The sequence below is a fragment of the Alosa sapidissima genome, chromosome 9 (genome assembly GCF_018492685.1).
Source record: "Alosa sapidissima isolate fAloSap1 chromosome 9, fAloSap1.pri, whole genome shotgun sequence".
NCBI lineage: Eukaryota > Metazoa > Chordata > Actinopteri > Clupeiformes > Clupeidae > Alosa > Alosa sapidissima.
This window is the reverse complement of record NC_055965.1, coordinates 15,835,355-15,855,354: the sequence shown is the minus strand read 5'-3', so window position 1 is coordinate 15,855,354 and position 20,000 is coordinate 15,835,355. Positions and strand designations below refer to the sequence as shown.

The following is a 20,000-nucleotide window of genomic DNA, read 5'->3' as shown; positions in this document are numbered from 1 at the left end:
TTGGTCAGGCCCAGCCACTGGGCGAAGGGCCGCGCCTGGAGCAGCCAGCTGGGCGGCTGGTGACCGCCACCCTCCTCCCCCCCGCCACCGCCGCCGCCGCCGAAGCCGAAGCCGCCGCAGTCCAGCCACAGGTCGGCCACGTAGAGCGGCAGCCAGGAGGCGGCGAAGAGCAGCACGAGCGCCAGGACCAGCCGGGCGATCCGCCGCCGGCCTCGGAGCCTCGCGGCGTGGAGGGCCCGCGAGCGTGGGTCCAGCTCCGAGAAGCAGAAGCGGCCGAGCCCCGAGGAGGAGGCGGCGGAAGACGAGGAGGGGGGGGGGGACGAGGGGGTCGTCGTAGCCGCAGAGCCGGCGTCCGGTCAGGAACCCGACGGCCAGGTTGAAGGAGACGGGCAGGCAGTAGAGGGCGGCGAAGAGCAGCACGTTGTAGCCCTGGCGCAGACGGGCACGCGGCCAGGCCTCGCTGCAGACGGGCAGCGCCGAGGGCAGCCCGTGGAGACGCAGCTCGTCCAGCTGCATCATGACGGCCAGCGGCGCGCAGATGGACGCCGACACCGCCCACACGGCCGCCACAGCCGCCAGGATCCGCCGGCGCGTAAAGAGGGAGCGGGCGCGCAGCGGGCAGCGCACGCTCAGGTAGCGATTGACGCTGATGACCGTCAGGCTCAGGACGGACGCGGCGACGGACACTGCCTGCGTGAAGGGGACGGCGCGGCACAGGAAGCCGCCCCACACCCACGGCACGTAGATGCGGCTCGCCAGCGTCACCGGCATGCACACGCACACCACGGCCAGGTCGCACACCGCCAGGTTGACCAGGAGGACGCGCGTGGAGCTCACGCTGGACAGGCGCTCGGAGCCGCGCCGGCCGCACAGCACGCGGATCGACAGCACGTTGCCCGCCATGCCCACCAGGAAGGAGAGCGAGTAGAGCACGGTCAGCGCGATGGTGCCCGGCTCGTGGATGGTCAGGAACAGCTGCCACTCAAGGGCGCCGGCTCCGCCTCCCTCCGGGAAGAGGAAGCTGAAGTCGTCCGTCTGATGTCCCGCCTCCTCGTTGTTGTGGTTGTAGCGGTCGTCGTCGTTGGTGATATTGATAGGGGGTTGCACAGCGTTCAGGTGGCCCAACACCGCCAGTAGCTGATCCTGAGTCAGATTCATGCTGCTGGGTGGTGCCCCTTCACCATGAGCTTGAGGTGAAGTCTACTGATCCCATTGTTGTAAGGTCATCACAGCGGCTCCTTACATTGCTTTCTTCAAGTGGTTCTTGTTTCAAGCACCAGGTGCTGTCTTATTCACAGGAAAAAATCCCATGTCTGTCACCTTTCTGCTTTTTCAGATTTTGTTCCCTCTATTCCCTCTACCCCTCACAATCTTCTCTCCTTCAGAATCAATCCGAGCTAGTCCAAAATGTCACCTGAGATATTTAGAGAGAGAGAGAGAGAGAGAGAGAGAGAGAGAGAGAGAGAGAGAGAGAGAGAATCAGGGATCTTTTGCCCATGGCTTTCCTAAAAGCAGACAGCAGACAGATGTCGCGGCATCCCCAAATGAAACACAGAAATGCTTTCCGCGTCCTCTCACTTATTTATGCGTTCTCGAGCGAGGTTTGCCTACTGCATAGGTCTAGAAGACGAGCGTCCTGCACTCGGAAAACAAGACCGGTTCGTTCCACCGCACTAGAGTGGAGCACAAACGCTTGACGTTACATGAATTAACCAAACGGCTACCTCCCACGATGACTCATTTTCAAGACTTAAAAGTTCGTGTCAGCGTAGGCCTACTGCTGGGTTATGTTTAGCTTCCCTCCAGGGACTGCTGACTCAATTGCTGTTCTGGTAAAGTAACATTAATTTTGCCGCGCGCCTTTTGGGCTGACGGAGCACATCATGGGATGGGGAAATTCATTCAAGCACGCAATCGCAGTTAAGTATTTCGCCTCACTAGATCATAGATGAATGATATTATTTTTTAATGTATTGAGTTAGTATAATTTGTTTTCTTTCGTATACAATATTCTTTTCAACATGCACTTGCATAGTTCATCCATAGCCTCTACTTCTAACAGAAATCTTCTGAACTTTGCATTTCAAATGTAAAACAATGTATCATGGAGAGCCACTGTTTTATTCCATGAATATTCGAATACATTGAATATGTAAAGATGTAATTTAACTTAATCGTAGCCTATAGTCGAATTACTGAACAGTAAAATGAACCATAAGATCATACCTCAAGCGCCTCGACGGAGCGCGATGGGTAATAACACGAACTTCAACCAGTTACTCTCTTCTTTTATCAGTATGAGAGGAAAATGTAACTGCATACAATTCCATAACAAAACGTGGTAGTTTCACATCGCCCGTTACAGCCATCTCGTTCCTTCTGTACAATTACCGCGACTGTGGTTTTCCTGCGCGCAAATCTCCGCGCTGAAGAAGTTCAACTGGTAGCCCATGCTTATGATAGACAACTACGCAAAGCCGCTCGCCTCACACCACAGCCGAATAAAAAAAATAAACCAATTAATTTAGAAAATGTGGATCACAGATGTTTCACTGGTAATCCTCCTCGTGCGTAATTGTCGCTCTAAGGCTTAACGAGCGCTCCAAAAATCCAAGTCCTCATGCGCGGCTGGAACAGGCATGCGTAGCAAGGGAGGCTATGGTGAACTGGAGAAAGAATGAGAGGTAGAATGAACGAGAGAGAGAGGGGGGGGGGGTTCAGTCTTTGAGTGTTATTTCAAGGTTCAAGTCCATCCAGTGAAAAATGTCCAGGTAAGATGAATAGCCTACCAATAGGCAAGCCTTGTGTAATGCCACGCGCCAAATCAGAAGATAATTTGAGGAGATGAAAAGCAGATTTGATGGACCGTGTTCGCACTGTTCCAGATCAGATCAGATGATGACTGTTCAGTGTAATAACACTCCATAACCTACCAAATTAGTTTACATTCACATACACAGGCTTGGGCTACATTTAATTTACAAGAATCCGCCACACAGATGTCGATCTGCTCAGTGTTGGTAAATCCTCGTGTGTTTTCAGGGATTGTCGTCAAATCCATAGGGTGTTAAGTTTGATGTGAATATTCTCTTTTTTTTGGTGTGAATAGCCTATTCTCTTTTTTTCTCTTTTTGTTTTACCCTCGCGTGGTGACACTGCTCTTTTCACAAGGCGCCATCTGTCCAGCACGCGCGAGTCCCATCTGCTTGTCTGACACGTCTCTAGATTTTTTTATATTCACACACGGAATACTTTCAGTATGTATATAACAAAAGACAATTATACAAGCACTACACTATTGCACAGTAGCAATATACTGTAGTGCCTGAAGTGGTATATGTTTCACTGTTTTAGGTAGGCTTGCCTTTTACAATTTCTTAATAAGAAAGAAAAGTAAATGGCTACATTGTTTATGGATATAAGAACATTCACACAACTGAAATTAGCCGACTAGCTTTCAACGACTTACAATAACTCATTTTTTAGAAGGAAATAATGTTAATGTGAAGGAATTTGCCTCCAATTTTACTACCTTTCTATATTGTTTGAATTTAGGGGGAAATTGACTATCAGTGCATTTTCGGGTCGTTTAAGGTCTTGGTGTTTTGTAGAGTGTGAATTCAGATTTAGTCACAAACAACTGTGACCTTTAAACAGATGATTTCAACATCTTTGGTTGCCCAATTTCACATCCTCACGAAACGATGCTAAATACTTGTAGTTACACTGTCATCCACAAGAGGGGGATGTCTAGTCGCCTGTAATTTGGGCTTGGAGAGGCGTACAACTAGCCTAGAAATCTAGACGCACTCTAGCGGCAGCAAATTACATTTGCTGCAGGGCTAGCCTACAACAGAAAACAGCTTCACACAAGTAGGTACACAAGCAGCTCCTATAAATGCACAATTAGTCAGCATATAATAAACCCTACAGAACAACGACCCTTAATAGAACATTAGATCTTCAATATCCCTTATTTTTTGGTAGGTCTGGTCAATGACTTAATTATGACTTAATTTCTTGAATTTCCCCTGGGGATCAATAAAGTATCTATCTATCTATCTATCTATCTATCTATCTATCTATCTTATCTTGTAGGCCTAATGCAGACAAAATAAGTTAAGTAAAAACAATCCTTTACAGTTTTCAAAACTGAGTAAATGTATTAAAACAATTAGCACAGACAGCACACCACAATATGTAACTAGTAAGAGCTTGTTGTATCATTGTAAACAGGACAGTCATTCTCAAAGTTACAGTGTACCTGTGTCTAACTTCCTATTCCACAGTCACTTTGTTCTCAAAACTGGTTTAATCACCACATACTCTGACCGGATGGGATTTAACACCGAAGGTGACGGAACTCAATTGAACATCATATTTTTAAAATTTGCATTTGCAATTTGTTTAGAAGAATGAGTTACCAAAGTCACTGATAAACACTGGAAAAGACATCTGTCCACACTACTGAGCTTGAGCAGTTATGAGACGTCTCATTACCCCTCTTCTGATAGATCACAAATCTGTCTCCCATCATTTTGGATGAAACTCTCTGCTGTAACCAATAGCTTACCATCCATCCCATTGGCTAATGTTCATATTAGTTAGTAATTAGTTATAAAATATAGCTTCTACATTGGAAATGGTTTCTGTAGACAGTATGACTTCTTGTGTTAAAATTGCAACAGTTGTCAGGGGAATCTAAAAGTGTAACAACAATTTAACCCTCCTGTTGTGTATAGTTTTGTGTTCCCAGTCAAAAATGACCACTGCATTAAAATGTGTTATACATCCATAGTAACACATATATTATCATCTAATGTTGTGATTGTGATGTGTATCAACTTAAACTCTATTGGATATTACCAGTTTTGAACTTCCATTTGTTATTTATGGCCTGCAGGCTTCATTGGCCTGAGCTCATGAAAGTCAGAAAGGGGAAGATTCTATTGGGGAAAGGTTCTAGAGGGGGCTGGCATAGAAGCAAAGAGGGGGAGTGAGGGTGTGTTGGTGTGTGAATGTACAAAAGCACAGATACAGTCCATCTGATCAATAGGTGCCTGGACTCAATTTTATACTCTAACCATTTTCTGATCCATTAATTTTCAATGGCTGGTCATTTTTGACCGGGAATACACTTGGGGTGTTCTAAAGTTAAATAAAATTTGTTTTGTGTGTTCAGATGTTAACAAAATCATGGAGCCTCATGATAGTCAGAATAAATTAACAATATTTTTGAGAGAAAATAATTGTCAATCTGTCAAATTTGACCATGAACACAACAGGAGGGTTAACATCACAAAGGCGAAATGTGCTATTCTGTCTTATTTTCCAGTTACTGGGTTATTCTATGTTTCAAAGTGACTTCAATCACACAAATCTTTGTCAGTTAAAACTTTAATCCATTTTAAAACATTGAATTCAGGCTCAGTTAGGTCATCATTACTTAATTTTTTGACATGTACAATAGTTTAGTAATCACAAATCGATGAAAAAACAAACATTAAACAAAAAAATAAGTCATAAAAAATCTACATGACTGTTATCAAAACAGCTGATGGGTGATAGTTCTTATTCACAATTAAGATCCACGCCGGCGCAGGCGTCACGGTTCTATACAGTTAAAAAATCTACAGAGAGACAAAGAAGAAAGAGAAAGAAAGAGAAAGAGAGAGAGAAAATGTGTAAGGTATTACGAAAAAATGTAACCGTGTAGAAAACATTACGAAAAGGCAATTCTCTTTTTTTTTTTAAAACCATGTAATTATTTTATGATCACCATCGTGCAACACCTGTTAATACGTTGGACATACGGTAGTATTACGAAGCAAAGATTGTCAGACTCTCACTGTTAGTGGTCTTACACTTGGTAACGAACGAATGACATTAAAATCATTACAGTGCTCACTCTTCTTTTTGTTTTTAAGAAAAAAATATCATAAGCACCTTTGAAATTCAATACAGCAGATTCTATTTTTGACAGATCATCACTAGAGCACTACAGTGAAATGATAGAGCCACAAGAGTTACGAGTGTGTGTATTTTTTTTTTCCCATGTTTTTTTTTTTTAATCAAGATTTTTGGGGCAGTTGTAATGGAGGCGTTGTGTGTGTGGTGTTTTGCATTGTAAGGATTAGAGTGAAAATGCGGTGTTACTTAAACAAGGTGCAGTGTTGATGTTAGCGTGTTGAAGTCCGTATGTGTATTCATATACAATTGTGTGTGTGTGTGTGTGTGTGTGTGTGTTAGCAACTCTGTATATGCATATAATACTGTGTGTATACATCCTTGCTTTTTTGAACCTGTCTGTCTGTCTGTATGTATGTATGTATGTATGTATGTATGTATGTGTGTGTGTACATCTGTGTGTGTGTGTGTGTATCTGCATGTGAAGATATGCAGAGCCCCTTTCTATTTGTGAGCATTACCCAAGTGCTGCGACCACTACCTGTTCATACTGTGAGAGAGAGAGAGAGAGAGAGAGCAACGAGCAACAGAAAAAAAGATGCAGATTCAATCCCTTCTCTTCCTTTAAATCTTTACACAGTCCAACACCTGGCTTATCGTCCCCCTACCCGTCATCATCTCCAACGGCAACCACCATTGTTCTCTTCCTTTTGTTTTGTTGTCTCTCTTTCCTTCAGTAGCCAGGTCAAACAGTTTGTGCTTTTTGAGCTGAAGGAGAGGCAGAAGAGAAAGAAGGGGAAAAAAAACCTGAAAAACATTTGTTAGTTTTTTTTTTTTTTTTCTCATCACGGTCAGAGGTTTTTTTTATTGTTTGTTTTGTTGTAGGATTCCCTCTTAACTGCTTTTGAGTTAGTCTTCATGTTCAGCTAGTCCTAGAAAATGACGTGTGGGGGAGGGGGGGGGGGCAGCATTCCAGGTGAAAGGCTTGAAAAAGAAAAGAATGGGGGTTCGACGTGTGGTTCGATTTCTATTCCTTCATTCAATCACATCCCCCCTGTTCACGGCATCTCCTTCAGATTCCAGTCTGGGAGGCAATCCAACGCAACGCTCACTACTGCTCCTTCTGAACCTCCATTCCGCTGTCTCTCGAAATACAAAACGAGATAAAATAACAAAACACTAAATTAAGATAAAGTGGTCTTCACGTTGTTTTCTCCATGTCTTCCCTGTTTTGTCCATTTTTTCCCCTCATTGTCTTTTATGATGCCAAATGACGGGCCAATATACTTCAGCTTCAGGGAAAGATTTTACATGTGTGTGTGTTTGTGTGTGTGTGTGTGTGTGTGATTCAGCTCACGTATGTACAGTACCCTCCAGAATTATTGGCACCTCTGCTAAAGACTGGTTTTTAGGCAACTTTAGCAGAGGTGCCAATAATCCGGGAGGGTACAATATACTTCAGCTTCAGGGAAAGATTTTACATGTGTTTGTGTGTGTTATGTGTGTGTGTGTGATTCAGCTCACGTATGTATGTGCTCAGAACAAAAACAGCAATTAGCAATACCCATTGCAAATCAGAGTAGAGCATTTCCACCGTGCATAATGCAATTACTGCACACACACACACACACACACACACACATACATTAAATATTTAGGTATGCCCCCCCCCCCCGCCCCCCTAAAATAACCATTTCAAAACAAAACATGTACCACCACAGATCGGCACACCGCTCTAGTCATCTGCCAAGGCTTTGATAACAAGACTGATGTCCTTAAAATGAAGAAGAATGTCCTTAGACTGTTCATATAGTCTCTATACATAGACACAAGACTTAGAGAGGAGGAGAGGGGAGAAAGGGGAGGGAGAGGGAGTGAGAAGGATGGGAGAAAAATAGAGGGAGGGAGAGAGAGAAAAGGAGGGAGAGAGGAGGGAGAGATAGGCAGTGCACCAAAACAAGTGGAGTCTATCCTCCATTATGCGCCTATAAAAACACTTAGTATATACATTAGTATTGAGATTAATGTGCTGTGGCATACTGTTCCCTATGGATTCACACACACACACACACACACACACACACACACACACACACACACACACACACACACACACACACACACACAAACTACTCTATGTGTTATCCTGCTCTACTGTGTGTGTGTGCATACTGTAGTCTAGTAACTGGGCGACCTGTGCTAGTCTAACTAGCACAGTCCCATATACACTACTCCCTCCCTCTCTCAGACACACACACACAAATCAGAACATATACAAAGAGTGAATGGCTCAGATTGTCTATGGCTGTAGCTGAAGAGGGAATGGTATCTGTGTGTGTGTGTGTGTGTGTGTGTGTGTGTGTGTGTGTGTGTGTGTGTGTGTGTGTGTGTGTGTGGCCTTGTTTAAACATCCAGGTTGAGCGAGTGGTCCGTCGTTGTGTTCATCGTAGAGGGTGGAGGTAGTGTTTTTTTTTTGTTGTTGTTTTTTTTTTTATTCCTGTAGGCTTTTAAGACCCGGTTTGAGATGGATTCGCTTGCTGCTCGCTCGCTCGCTCGCTTGTCTTCCAGGACTGTGGGCTATTGGCAGTGTTGGATCCAGATGGTGGTGCCACGTTGTCTTCCAGCTGTGGCTGTGACTGCTGCTGGGCAGGTGGGCCATTAGTGGCGTTCAACAGGCCGCTTAATCGATCACAGAGGGTGAAATTTGATTTCAGGGGGATGGTTAGAGGGCTAGGAGAGGCCAGAGGGGCAACGGGGGGGTTGGGGGAGGGAGGATGATCACATTTGATCTCTGTTTGTATCGATCTGCAGGCTGCAATCTCCTGAAAGCCTTGTTGTGACGTTGTGTCGGTCGGTGGTGAAATTACAAGAGAGTGTTTTTTTCTAAACACTCACTCTCTCTTGAGCTGAGATAACTGTAGAAGAACAATGCTTTGGGGAAAATACAGCTGTGATGTATTTTAAAAACTTTATAAATATTTGTAGGTAGCTGAGGTGTTAACATGATTTAAAGGACAAAGGTCACCGATGACCGGCAGAATACATAGCTTAGCCGATGGACAAGGAAATAGAAGTAGGGTTTTTCACGAATTCATGGATTGCAGGGTTTGATTGCTATTATAAAGTATTATCATGTATCAATCTTTTTTTCATTAAATGAATTGCATGGACTAGGGGGTTCAAGATAACCAATCGATTGTGCAGGGTTACTTTGGGTATTTTGGGATATCCAATGGATAGGAAAGAGACACTTTGGTTTTTCTTAGGATTATCAATCAATTGGAGAGAATGACTTTTGAGTATTTCAAGTTGAAATTTCAAGTTCAAAAATCAGTCTGTTTTTCAGGATGACTAATGGATTACAGAGTTTGATTAAAATGTTTGTTTTGTGACTATTTTAATTGGCCTATTGACATACCTTGTTTAGATGGCTAATGGATCTCAGACTCATTTAAATTGTTTCCTTTAAGATAAATGGGGATGGTTAACCTCTGAGTGTGTGCCCCAGGGCTGACCAGTGGATACCAGAGTATTGAATTGGACTTTGTGGGTTGTCCCCAGGTGCGCATTAAGGGGTTCTTCCCAGGGATGATCAAACGATGTCAGACTTGTGGTTTTCACACATTGAGAGAGGTGAGGAGGGTTATTCCCAGGGATGACCAGTAGATGCCAGAGTAGTGGCTAGGTTGCTGAGTTGAGTCGAGTTGAGTTGCGTCATGGTAGGTAGCAGGTAGCGTGTGTTAGTGTATGGAGGAATGTGGCCGTTGGATGGCAGAGGCTATTCCCAGGGGTGACTAGTAGATACCAGAGCAGTGGATGGGTTGCTGAGTTGAGTTGCGTCGTGATCCCTTGTGGGGGGCAGGTAGGGTGTGTTAGTGTATGGAGGAATGTGGCCGGTGGATGGCGGAGTTGGGCCGACTGTTAGGGGCAGAACGGCTGTGGGAATCCGGACGGAGGTGGGGGTGGGGGTGGGGGTGGGGGTCGGCGCGGGGGTGGGGGTCGGCGCGGGGGTTCGGGTGCTGGTGCTGCTCTGCTCGGCCACCGGGGGTCTGTTGTTGTTGTTGTTGTTGTTGTTGCTGCTGCTGTTGGTCGGGACGGCTGTTGGCCAGGTACTTCGCCCTCATGCTTGAGGTGTACTGCGGAGAGAGAGAGAGAGAGAAGAGGGATGGAGGGAGGAAGAGAGAGAGAGAGAGAGAGAGAGAGAGAAGAGGGAGGGAGAGAGAGACAGAGAGATAGAAGACAAGAACGGAGAGAAGAGATAGTTAGAGGGGATGGGTTGAGAGAGACAGATGAAAGATGGGTTGAGAAGGAGAGGGGTTAAGAGAAAGAGACAAAAGAGAGAAAAGGGAGAGGAGGAGATTGGAAGATGGAAGAGATTGAGACAGAGAGGGAAAAAAGTGAGTGAGGGGGGAAGAACAGGTGTTAAAAAGAAAGAGAGAAAGAGATAAGGGGTGAGTATGATAGAGAGACAATAAACAGGGAGAGAGGCTAAACAACAGATGCACTATACTGGCAAAAGCCAAACTTTCCAGAGTTCAGGAAGAGTGAAAAAGAGGAATATGTTGATTTGTATTGAGCTAGGTAGACATACTGTCTTGTCACCACAAGAGGGTGCTGTTTCTATGTGTTCCAGAAATCAGCAGCTACAGAGGTTAAAGCTTTGTTAAAGTAGATCAGATTACAGTTTTTGCATGTTGCTATGGTGATTAGAATAATGTGGAGAGGAAGATTTGTGTTTATTTTTATTTCCAAACTGTACAATGAATGTGACCTTCAAATTGTGTTCTATCCTTGCTCTTAACGGACCTCTCAAGTCTATAAGCATGCATTTGTATGTGTGTGTGTGCATGTGAATGTGTGCAAATATGCAAACAAACAGGTACTTTTAAGGCTAGGAGGGTAAGGGGAAAAGAGTTCACAAACAACATATACATACAACACATAACAAACACCACAAACACACATACAAACAACAGTCGATGAGTCATTTGGACAGCCTGATGTTGTTAAAAAAGAATTAGCTTAGGGGGGCCTTGCAAAGGCCAACAAGGAAAGCTGAGGGGCGGGTGATGTTACAGAGGCATAATATTATGAAGCAGGGGAATCAGTTATCAAAATGACCTGGAAGTGATTGCAGCTGAAGCACAGCATGAGGTCAAACATGGTTTTAGTTCCTGGGGTGAATTTAAGAAAGAAAAAAAACTCCACACACATATACAACTCATAACAGCCTCCAGGAAGAATGACAAACGAAGCCACGAGGGGTGTAAAGCAAAATGCCTCTTAGAAGCAGGAAGCACACAGTTACATTGCAGGACTAGACTACATGAATAAGGACTGGGGGGGTTTGCTTCACACCATGGGCTGTACCAAAGTGGGGGCATGTGGGGTGGATGGGAAGGGGGGGCAGCGACAGGGGCTGGGTTCACAGAACAGTAAAGACAAACATGCTGGAGGGGTAGGGGGGTGATGTTGGGAGGAGGAGGAGGAGGAGGGAAGAAATTGCAAATTTGTTGCCATAGCTACGAACAAGAGGTGCAGTGCACATCATCCCATGGAATCGTTCGGTCTTGGAGAAGAAGCCGAATTCCGCAGAGAGGCACAAACAAAAAAAAAAAACAGAGTCTACCATAACCACGGAATCAAGGCCCCATACAGTCTGATGTGAACAATGGTCTCTCTTGCATTCTGTCACTCGCTCAAGAGAAAACTTTGTATGATTTTTTTTTTCTTTCGCTTTTGTGCTTTAGCACTGCAAAGATGGGGGTTATCATATACACATGCGCACAGCAAATAAAAAAAACAAACCAACCAGAGAGATGCCTCCTCTTATCCCTTCAAGTCCTTGGGACGTTGCAAAATGAAGGTGTGAAGAATTCCCCTTTGCATGCTAAACCCCCCCCATTAAAAAAGAAAAAGGATATTATAATGGCAGCTGTTGGGGAGGGTACTCGGGGGGGGGGGGGGGCAGGGGAGTAGGATGAAGAAGGGACTGAGAAATAGAACTGAAACAACGGAAAAGAGGAAAAAGGGATTCGTGCGCGACATGACAAGACGCCCGCTAAAAGGTGAAATGTCCCCCGAAAATGTTCCTTGGGTGGGTGGCGGGGTGGCTTCATGCAGTCTTCATGCATTTTCCCATCAGCCACCTCTCCGGTCGCTCACAGGAAGTGTTGACGACAGAGAGCTGTGATTGGCTCGGGCAGTGATTGACTACTTATTAGACCAATAGCGGAGAAGAGCTGTGTCCTCCGTCAACAGCCCTCTCTTATAGATAAGGTCCTGTGTGTATGAATGTCCAGGCTGCCAAAATGACCCTAGATGGGGCGGTACCCTCTGTGAAGTGGTAACTCACTGTGTCAAATGGCAAGAATTGCGTGTGATGGGTGGTGTTTTTGAGGACGAGTTATGTGTCAAGAGTTTAAGAGGTTTCTAGAATTCTATTGGGTTTGGTGGGTGAAAATGTCAAACACTTGAAGTAAAATAATGTAAAAACATACCCTTAAAATAAGGTTCTATATTTAGATGGATTTATGTAGAAAGTAATGTATTATAGGCAATAATAAAATTAAATAAATCATAATTATAAAATGATAATTTTTAAAATGTAACCACAAAGCAAGAATACACCATAAAATGTACCCACAGTACCATAATGTCCAAATAACGCAATAACGTTCCTACACACAATGTACCCATAAAAACGGGAAGCAAGAATACACAATTTACCTGTAGCCATGTTCCCTAAAGGTGAATGGAGTATGTGCTTCACTAGGGATGGGTGTGTGTGTGTCCACTCAAAACAGTGTAGAGCTCACTTCACGGAGGGTTGCGATGAGTAGTGTAGTGTTTGTGTGAATGTGTAGTGCGAGCATGTGTGTGTGTGTGTGTGCATAGCGTGTGTGTGTGTTGTGTCCACTCAACAACAGGAAGTGAGCGAAGTGTGCACTTACAGAGGGCGGAGGGGACTCCCTGCCAATCAGAGGAGTGTTCTCGCAGCGGGGGTTCTGAAAGTTAGCATTCTGGCTCCTGCGTCACAAATGAGAGACGGTGGTTACACTGGCTCCCGCCTCGCCGGGTCGACTCGAGGGGAGGGCAGGGGGGGACTCTACCCTCCCAAAACAGCTGGTAACCCACATAGTAGGGGAATGGTGCATGTTGTTCACCTAATTTCCTCACTCTAGATTGCCCTAATTTCCTGTTTAGGCTTTTTTATGGTATATGTTAATATATATAGGCCTACCATATGTGAGTTATATATTTTTTAATTATATGTTGAACAGTTGAATGGTTATGTGAAAGTATATGTGTTGAAGGATTGTGTGAAAGTAAGTTGAAGGGTTATGTGGAAGTTATTTTTTATGGTGAGAAAAGGGTAGTAAACCCCTATTTGTCAGTTACTATAACATGGAGTTTCCTGATTGGTTCACTCCTCTCAGAATCGGACTCTGATTAAAAACAAGGGTCGACTACGTCTTGACTACCTTCATGAAATGATTGACAGCTTGATCATGCAATGGAGATTATGCTCGTGGGATGGTCTAATGCATTCCTCTACCACTGTTAAGTGTGTTTAAAAAGGTCCACTTAACACTAGCAATTGCTCATCAATGTGTGCTAGATTTGTATGATGAGGATTCTTTGGTTATTAATGTACATCAGTGGCATGGGCAGATTATGGCACCCTAAATTAGCCAAGTTAATGTCCTGTGTGAAGGAGGTTAGAGCTACATACCTTAGAGAGATGGACTCATCATATGTAGTGTATTTGCTTCATAAGTCAGGATTTACATGTATTATAAATGCTGTGTAACACAAAGTATTTGTATACAGTAAAAGGAGCTAACTGTTTACTGCTAAATGGATCTGGGACTATTCTGGCTATCAAAGAAGTATATTAAGTGTAGTATATGATCAGTATTAGATTCATGATTTTAATAATAACATTTGTAACGAGCACTGTTAAAAAATAACATGACTTAGAAGTGTAATGATATGTAACAATGAAAATCTCCATGCAGTACTAGCTGTTAGCTCATGCTAATGCCATGTGTGAATAGCCTAGCATTTACTGTTAATGGTGCACTGTGATATTCTCACTCCATGCATGGTAAGTGGTTAGCACCAATGTTAGCTAAACCCATGTTTTTAAGCTTCACACTTATTGCCTAGCAGCAGGTTGATTCATCTAAATGTCTATGTTTGACCATGCAGTACTTCTAAATAGCATTAGCTAAACTTAGGCGTGTTTTATCAATGCCTAGCATATTCTTAGTGCCTTACGGGGGCATTGGGGGTGCTTTAGGCTAGCATAAATCCACTAATCCTTCTCCAGTCATGCAGCATTGTAGATATATACACATAGCGTTAGCGTTGCGCTACACTCACATGTACTCGGTTACGGGCGCGTTGCTGACGGTGTGAGCCGCGGCCGGGAGGCTAGCCTCGCTACCGTACGTGCTGCTGCCGCAGCTGTACAGGCTGGGCATGTGCACGCGGTACAGGTTATCGTGAGGCTGCCGCGTGCCGTGGGCCGCAGAAGACTCGTCACCGTCATCGTCCTCACTCCTTCGGAAGTCGAGGGGGTTCGGGGGTGGGGGTGGTTGGGGAGAGGGTGGAGGAAGGGGTGATTACGGGGTGGGGTGGGGTGAGGTCAGGTTGGGGGGTAGGTGAGGGAGGGGGAAATAGAAGAGTGAGATAACATCCATGCTAACCAATCCACCAGCTAACCCACCAGTTACGGCTCTTCTCCAAATCCACCGCTAGCTTATACGATTTGGTCGTTGGTCTTCACATCTCTTCACTTTGTCAACACACGCACACACTCTTTCACACACGTTTCAGACAAACCAGTATATCATCAAACTACAGGCCAACTGATAGTCACAGAGACAAGTGTCATTCAACATGGGTTCAATGTGGATTGTACTGTGGGTTCAATGTGGATTATATGTGGTCCGTATTTAATGACAACTTACGAGCAGTACATAAAACACATATCAAATTCCCAAGCTTGCTGGCTAACTAAAAACAGGAAGGAATAGGAATGGGCATAGAGTAGACACTTTAATGCCTCTTTAAGGCTTTGTTGTTGGCCTGCTGTTAGTCTGCTAGCCAGGTAGCTCCAGATATAAAGATGCTTTCAAATTCTGAGACCAAAAATGAGAGCAGCTTCTGGGGTCCTCCAAATTGATTGTCTTGTTGTCAAAAAACATTTGTCCACTGGACTACAAATTGGCCTTAACCATGAAAGATGCATTCAACCCCAAAAGTACTTTATAAAACGTCAGTGATTAATTTAGAGAAAAAAAAGAAAGAAAACTGGGTCACAACGGGCTAAAATAAATATTTAAAGATGTTTGTCATCACATTGGCTATTTCAAGGGGCAGAATTCATCTTTAGTCCCAACAGCTATCGATATCAACAATTCTCTCAACCTCTCTCTCTCTCTCTCTCTCTCACCATGCACCCATATGATCTGTAGAAAACGACTCAAGATTGATTCCTCTGTAAGGGAGATCACAATAGGATAAATATTCAGAGATGCAGGCATTTTTCCTAAGGGTACGTCAGTTGCATGCATCTAAACGATGAGTGAAATATTTGTGAGGGGGATGGGGGTAGGGAGGTTAAGATTACCATGAGACACCACAAGAATACAAAAAGTCACGACTCAAAATCTGTTTTGGCCAAAAATGACCAAAAGGAAGGTCCATGATCGCCAAAGAAAAAAAAAAAAGAAATAAAAGAAATGTATACCAAAGGAAACAATATGTGATTAGATCATTCTGGATGGAACAGATTTGGATGCCACCTGATTTATATATAAAAGAGCTGTCTAATGCCTTAGTCATTTATTTTCCTCTTTCATCTGCATGTGTTAGCATCTACTACTACATCATCTACATAAATAAAAATAAATAAATTACATAAAAACACTCTCCACTCTTTAAACCAGTCCAGTGAAAGGTCCTGTATAAGTTTTTTTTTATGACAAAATGCCGATAGAAACATAAAACGATAGATAGATAGCAACAGAATGCGAAGAAACAGCCGTTTTGTGTTTGTCAACAACACCTATTGCTGTGTGTGTGGTCCACTATATCCACTGAAGCTAGCATGCAAACAAGCTAGCTCTGTAGCTTACGTCTTACACACGTAACACCACGCGCACCACATATGCCACTGCACTGAATACTATGCAAGTCAAAACAAACTGAACCTTACAGAATTCTGCACAGCTCGTTTAAAGTTAAAGAAGGTCACAATACCACCCACTCCTAGTGGCTTTGCTACCTTCATTGAAAGGTCACCTGTAGCAAATAAATTGGGTTGTCAAAGTCTTTTGCCAGTAACTGACGTGCTGTGTCAGAACACGGAGGTGTTTTTGGGTTTGAGATGATGCACCTGCTCTCCACTAGAGGGCAGCAGTGGCCTTACTGCTGGGAGGTCGAAAGCCAACTGCTGGTCTGAGAGCAAAGCCTTATATTCTTCACGACTCTCCAACTCACATGCATGCACACACACACACACACACACACACACTCAAACAGCATTTGAGACGTAGGCTATTCACAGGATAAGTGATTCCATAACATGAAATCCCTGTAATCACACTACAAAACAGTTGGTCCGTATCAACTGTAGCGTTATGATGCCATTTTCTAATGCACCACAGATCACATGCCTCTTTGCTCTGTGTGTCTTTCACAAGGGTGTTAGTCTTATGAAGCGTGTTGGTGTTTCATGGAGTCACAATTGACCTGCTTCCAGCCTTTGATTCTCCTTGTTCCAGTATGAGTCACTACTCCTTTTTGTTAGAGTCATGTCCACAACATTCTGGCCAAATATGGGCAAATTTAATCAAATTTCATTTCTTTTTCACAGAAATAATCTGCCGGTGTTCCAAATCAGGGAGACAAGAGGGGTGAGGGGGGTGTGGCGGGGAAACAAGAAACACAACGAGAAAAAAACAAAAAACAAAACAACAACAACAAAAAAGGACCATGAAATTAAAAACAAACAAACAAAAAAAAAAACATGACAATGACAATATAAATAGACAAAAACATCAGTGTGAATTGATGTTCATCAGGGACAAAGTGAGGCACAGACAGACTAACAGGACGAGACGCAACAGGACGAAAACAGACAAAAACGAGTGAGACTGCAGCACGCCTCAGAGACGAGAGAGGCCTCCTCTGGCTTTAAGTGAACTTCTGCACCTCTTTGAGCCAAATTAGCTCAGTTCACTCACAGTCTGAACTCTGAGTTGAACTTCCCGGGTTGTGTGTATGACAATTTCTGTGCCAATAGCATGGCTGTACAGACATGTAACAGCAACATCTACACTGTAGTCTACCACTTTCATAAGGTCAAATAACTTTTAGCATTACTGGTGTTAAAGCCACATATTTCAGACTAGAACTTTAATTCATAGACTGTATGGAATGTGTACTAACATGTAGATTGTACATACAGTATACGGAATAAATATATGGAATAAACAGAAAGTATGCCAGAGGAGGCCTCTGATAGTCTCTGACAGGTGCACAAGTGTGGGTGGCTGGTTCCTTGAACTCTGAGGTGGCCCCGCAGTCACCAGCGCGACCTTTGAACCCTGACCCCTGGGACCTGAGGCCTCACCTTTTGCCCTGCCAGGTGTGGGGCACGCTGCAGACGATGGAGCTGAACATGAGCGCAGTGACGAAGGAGAAGAGCACCAGGTAGATCAGACCCTCGACACCGTCGTAGCAAAGACCGGTCAGCGCCTGGACATAGTCCTGTAGAGAGAGGGGGATGAGGGGGGGATGAGGGAAGGAGAGAGAGGAAGAGAGGATGAGGAAGAAAGGATGAGTAAAAGAGAAAAAATGGCAGAAGGGATGTAATTGAGAGAGAGAAAGAGAAAAAAGAGAGAAAGAGAAGAGAGAGAGAGAGAAGAGAGTGAGAGAGAGAAAGAGAAGAGAGAGAGAAAGAGAAAAGAGAGAGAAAAAGAGAGAGAAAGAGAAGAGAGTGAGAGAGAGAAAGAGAGAGAAAGAGAAGAGAGAGAAAGAGAAAAGAGAAAGAGAAGAGAGTGAGAGAGAGAAAGAGAAAAGAGAGAGAAAGAGAAGAGAGAAAGAGAAGAGAGTGAGAGAGAGAAAGAGAAAAGAGAGAGAAAGAGAAGAGAGAGAAAGAGAAGAGAGTGAGAGAGAGAAAGAGAGAGAAAGAGAAGAGAGAGAAAGAGAAAAGAGTGAGAAAGAGAAAAGAGAGAGAAAGAGAAGAGAGTGAGAGAGAGAAAGAGAAAAGAGAGAAAAAGAGAGAGCGTGCAGGAGAGAGTGAGATGAACAGAGAACAATTGTGAGCAAGTGCCATGGTGGTAAAAAAGAGAGAAAGAGAGAGAGAGAGGGAGGGAGGGAGGAAGTCTTAAAAGAGTTCTTTCCAGTGGAGGAGTGATGGATCTGCAGAGGAAACTTGCTCTGCTCTCTGCACATGTAAGCACTGAGGGGCTGCTTTATGCCTACATGAAAGGCCTGCAAATGACTGTAATTACTGCAGGAAACAGAGAGGAGGGTGGGTGTGTGTGTGTGTGTGTGTGTGTGTGTGTGTGTGTGTGTGTGTGTGTGTGTGTGTGTGTGTGAAAGAGGTAATGAGTTCTTGAGATCCATCTGAGCATCGCTAAGTAAGCAAGGATAGAAAGAGAGTACCGCTAAGTAAGCAAGGCTGTTTCTACATATATGTGACCCTGCAAGGCGAAACCAGTCGCTTTGCGCACGGTGCTATTTTGAGAAAATCCACGATAAACAAACATACGGGGTAAAATGTCGAATTTCACGTCTTCGCATAATTCGACACTATACAGTCTACACTTTCATATTGTGAACAAATTTCACGGAAAAACATAAGTTTTGACTATTTCACCCTCTCTGTAATAACTGTGCCCTCACGCTATCGCACGTGACAATTTACTTAAAAAGGTGATTTTCACCTTTTCTGGCGTATCGTGATGGGAGAACCATGCCAACATTGGATGCGGTTATCTTAGCGATACTTTTGGCAATACCATCGATATACATACTGTATCGTTGGAAAGCTTAGTTTATGGTCGTTCATTTGAGCACAATAACAATAATAATTTTGTACATTTTACCAAAGCAACTGGTTTCACCTTGCAGGGTCACATATGTGCACATGTTTGTGTGTGTGTGTGTGTGTGTGTGTGTGTGTGTGTGTGTGTGTGTGTGTGTGTGTGAGAGAGAAAGAGAGCACATTTTAAGCATATATGCTTGAGTGTACTAGAAAGCAAGAGAGCAAGGAAAACAGAGAGAAAGAGAGAACAAGAAAGTTTGTGTGTGTGTGTGTGTGTGTGTGTGTCTATGTGTATGTTTGTGCTATACTGAGAAGGCATCTGTCCCCCATGCAGTCAGTCATTGACAAGCAAATCACCATTGCAAATCCGGACAGGGAGGGAAATCAGCTATGTATTCTTCGAAACCCCCTAGAGCCCACTTTGGCTCTGCATGGGTTCCCTCAAAAGACACCATTCTGTCCCACTGCCTCTCAGTGGCATAAATAGTCAGTCTATGGAGTGAAAGAAAGACTCTCTTGTGCAGATCAATGCAGAAGCATGCCTTTTGATCCATAACTGAATAGATTAGCCAGATGTGGGGGAGGAAGCTGGCCCTTGGGACTGTGGGTAGAGTGTCCCACTCTGTTGTTATGGGGGGGGGGATTGTACCATGTGTTGCGCGTGTGCGCGTGTGTGTGTGTGTGTATATGTGTGAGTGTATTTGTGTGTGTGTGTGTGTGTGTATTTGTGTGTGTGTTTATTTGTGTGTGTGTGTATTTGTGTGTGTGTGTCTGTGTGTCTCTGTGTGTGTGTGTGTGTGTGTGTATGCATTTGTGCACACATAGAATTTTGGTTGGGGGCAACGTCCTTATGGTTGAAGGTTAGTGTGAGGGACAGGGACACACCATGTAAACAGGTTTGCAGATTCAGTTGGACACATTTGCACGTGCACGCGTGCTTGTGAAATCACACACTTGTGCACACAGAGCCATTTAACAGTCACATGGGCGAGAGCAAACATAAATACAGACGCCCACACACACACAC

General features: G+C 44.1%; 2 protein-coding genes across 2 annotated transcripts in view; both read right to left on the bottom strand.

The window, feature by feature from the left end:
* The window catches only part of LOC121718402 (galanin receptor type 3), a 4,012-nt gene extending 1,552 nt beyond the window's left edge, over nucleotides 1-2,460 (bottom strand). Inside the window, exons 1-3 of the mRNA XM_042103439.1 lie at nucleotides 2,227-2,460; nucleotides 342-1,414; nucleotides 1-280 (exon numbers count right to left, since the gene is read on the bottom strand). The exon at nucleotides 1-280 is cut by the window's left edge and continues 1,552 nt beyond it. Coding sequence (XP_041959373.1) covers nucleotides 1-280; nucleotides 342-1,158 — 1,097 coding nt within the window. The 5' untranslated portion in view covers nucleotides 1,159-1,414; nucleotides 2,227-2,460. The remainder of the gene's footprint in view (nucleotides 281-341; nucleotides 1,415-2,226) is intronic.
* Nucleotides 2,461-9,779: 7,319 nt separating this feature from the next.
* ttyh3b (tweety family member 3b) overlaps nucleotides 9,780-20,000 on the bottom strand; it is a gene marked incomplete at its 5' end in the record, with an annotated part of 14,902 nt that continues 4,681 nt past the window's right edge. The window contains 5 exons of the mRNA XM_042102703.1: nucleotides 9,780-10,043; nucleotides 11,438-11,476; nucleotides 12,861-12,936; nucleotides 14,296-14,475; nucleotides 17,555-17,691. Coding sequence (XP_041958637.1) covers nucleotides 9,780-10,043; nucleotides 11,438-11,476; nucleotides 12,861-12,936; nucleotides 14,296-14,475; nucleotides 17,555-17,691 — 696 coding nt within the window. The remainder of the gene's footprint in view (nucleotides 10,044-11,437; nucleotides 11,477-12,860; nucleotides 12,937-14,295; nucleotides 14,476-17,554; nucleotides 17,692-20,000) is intronic.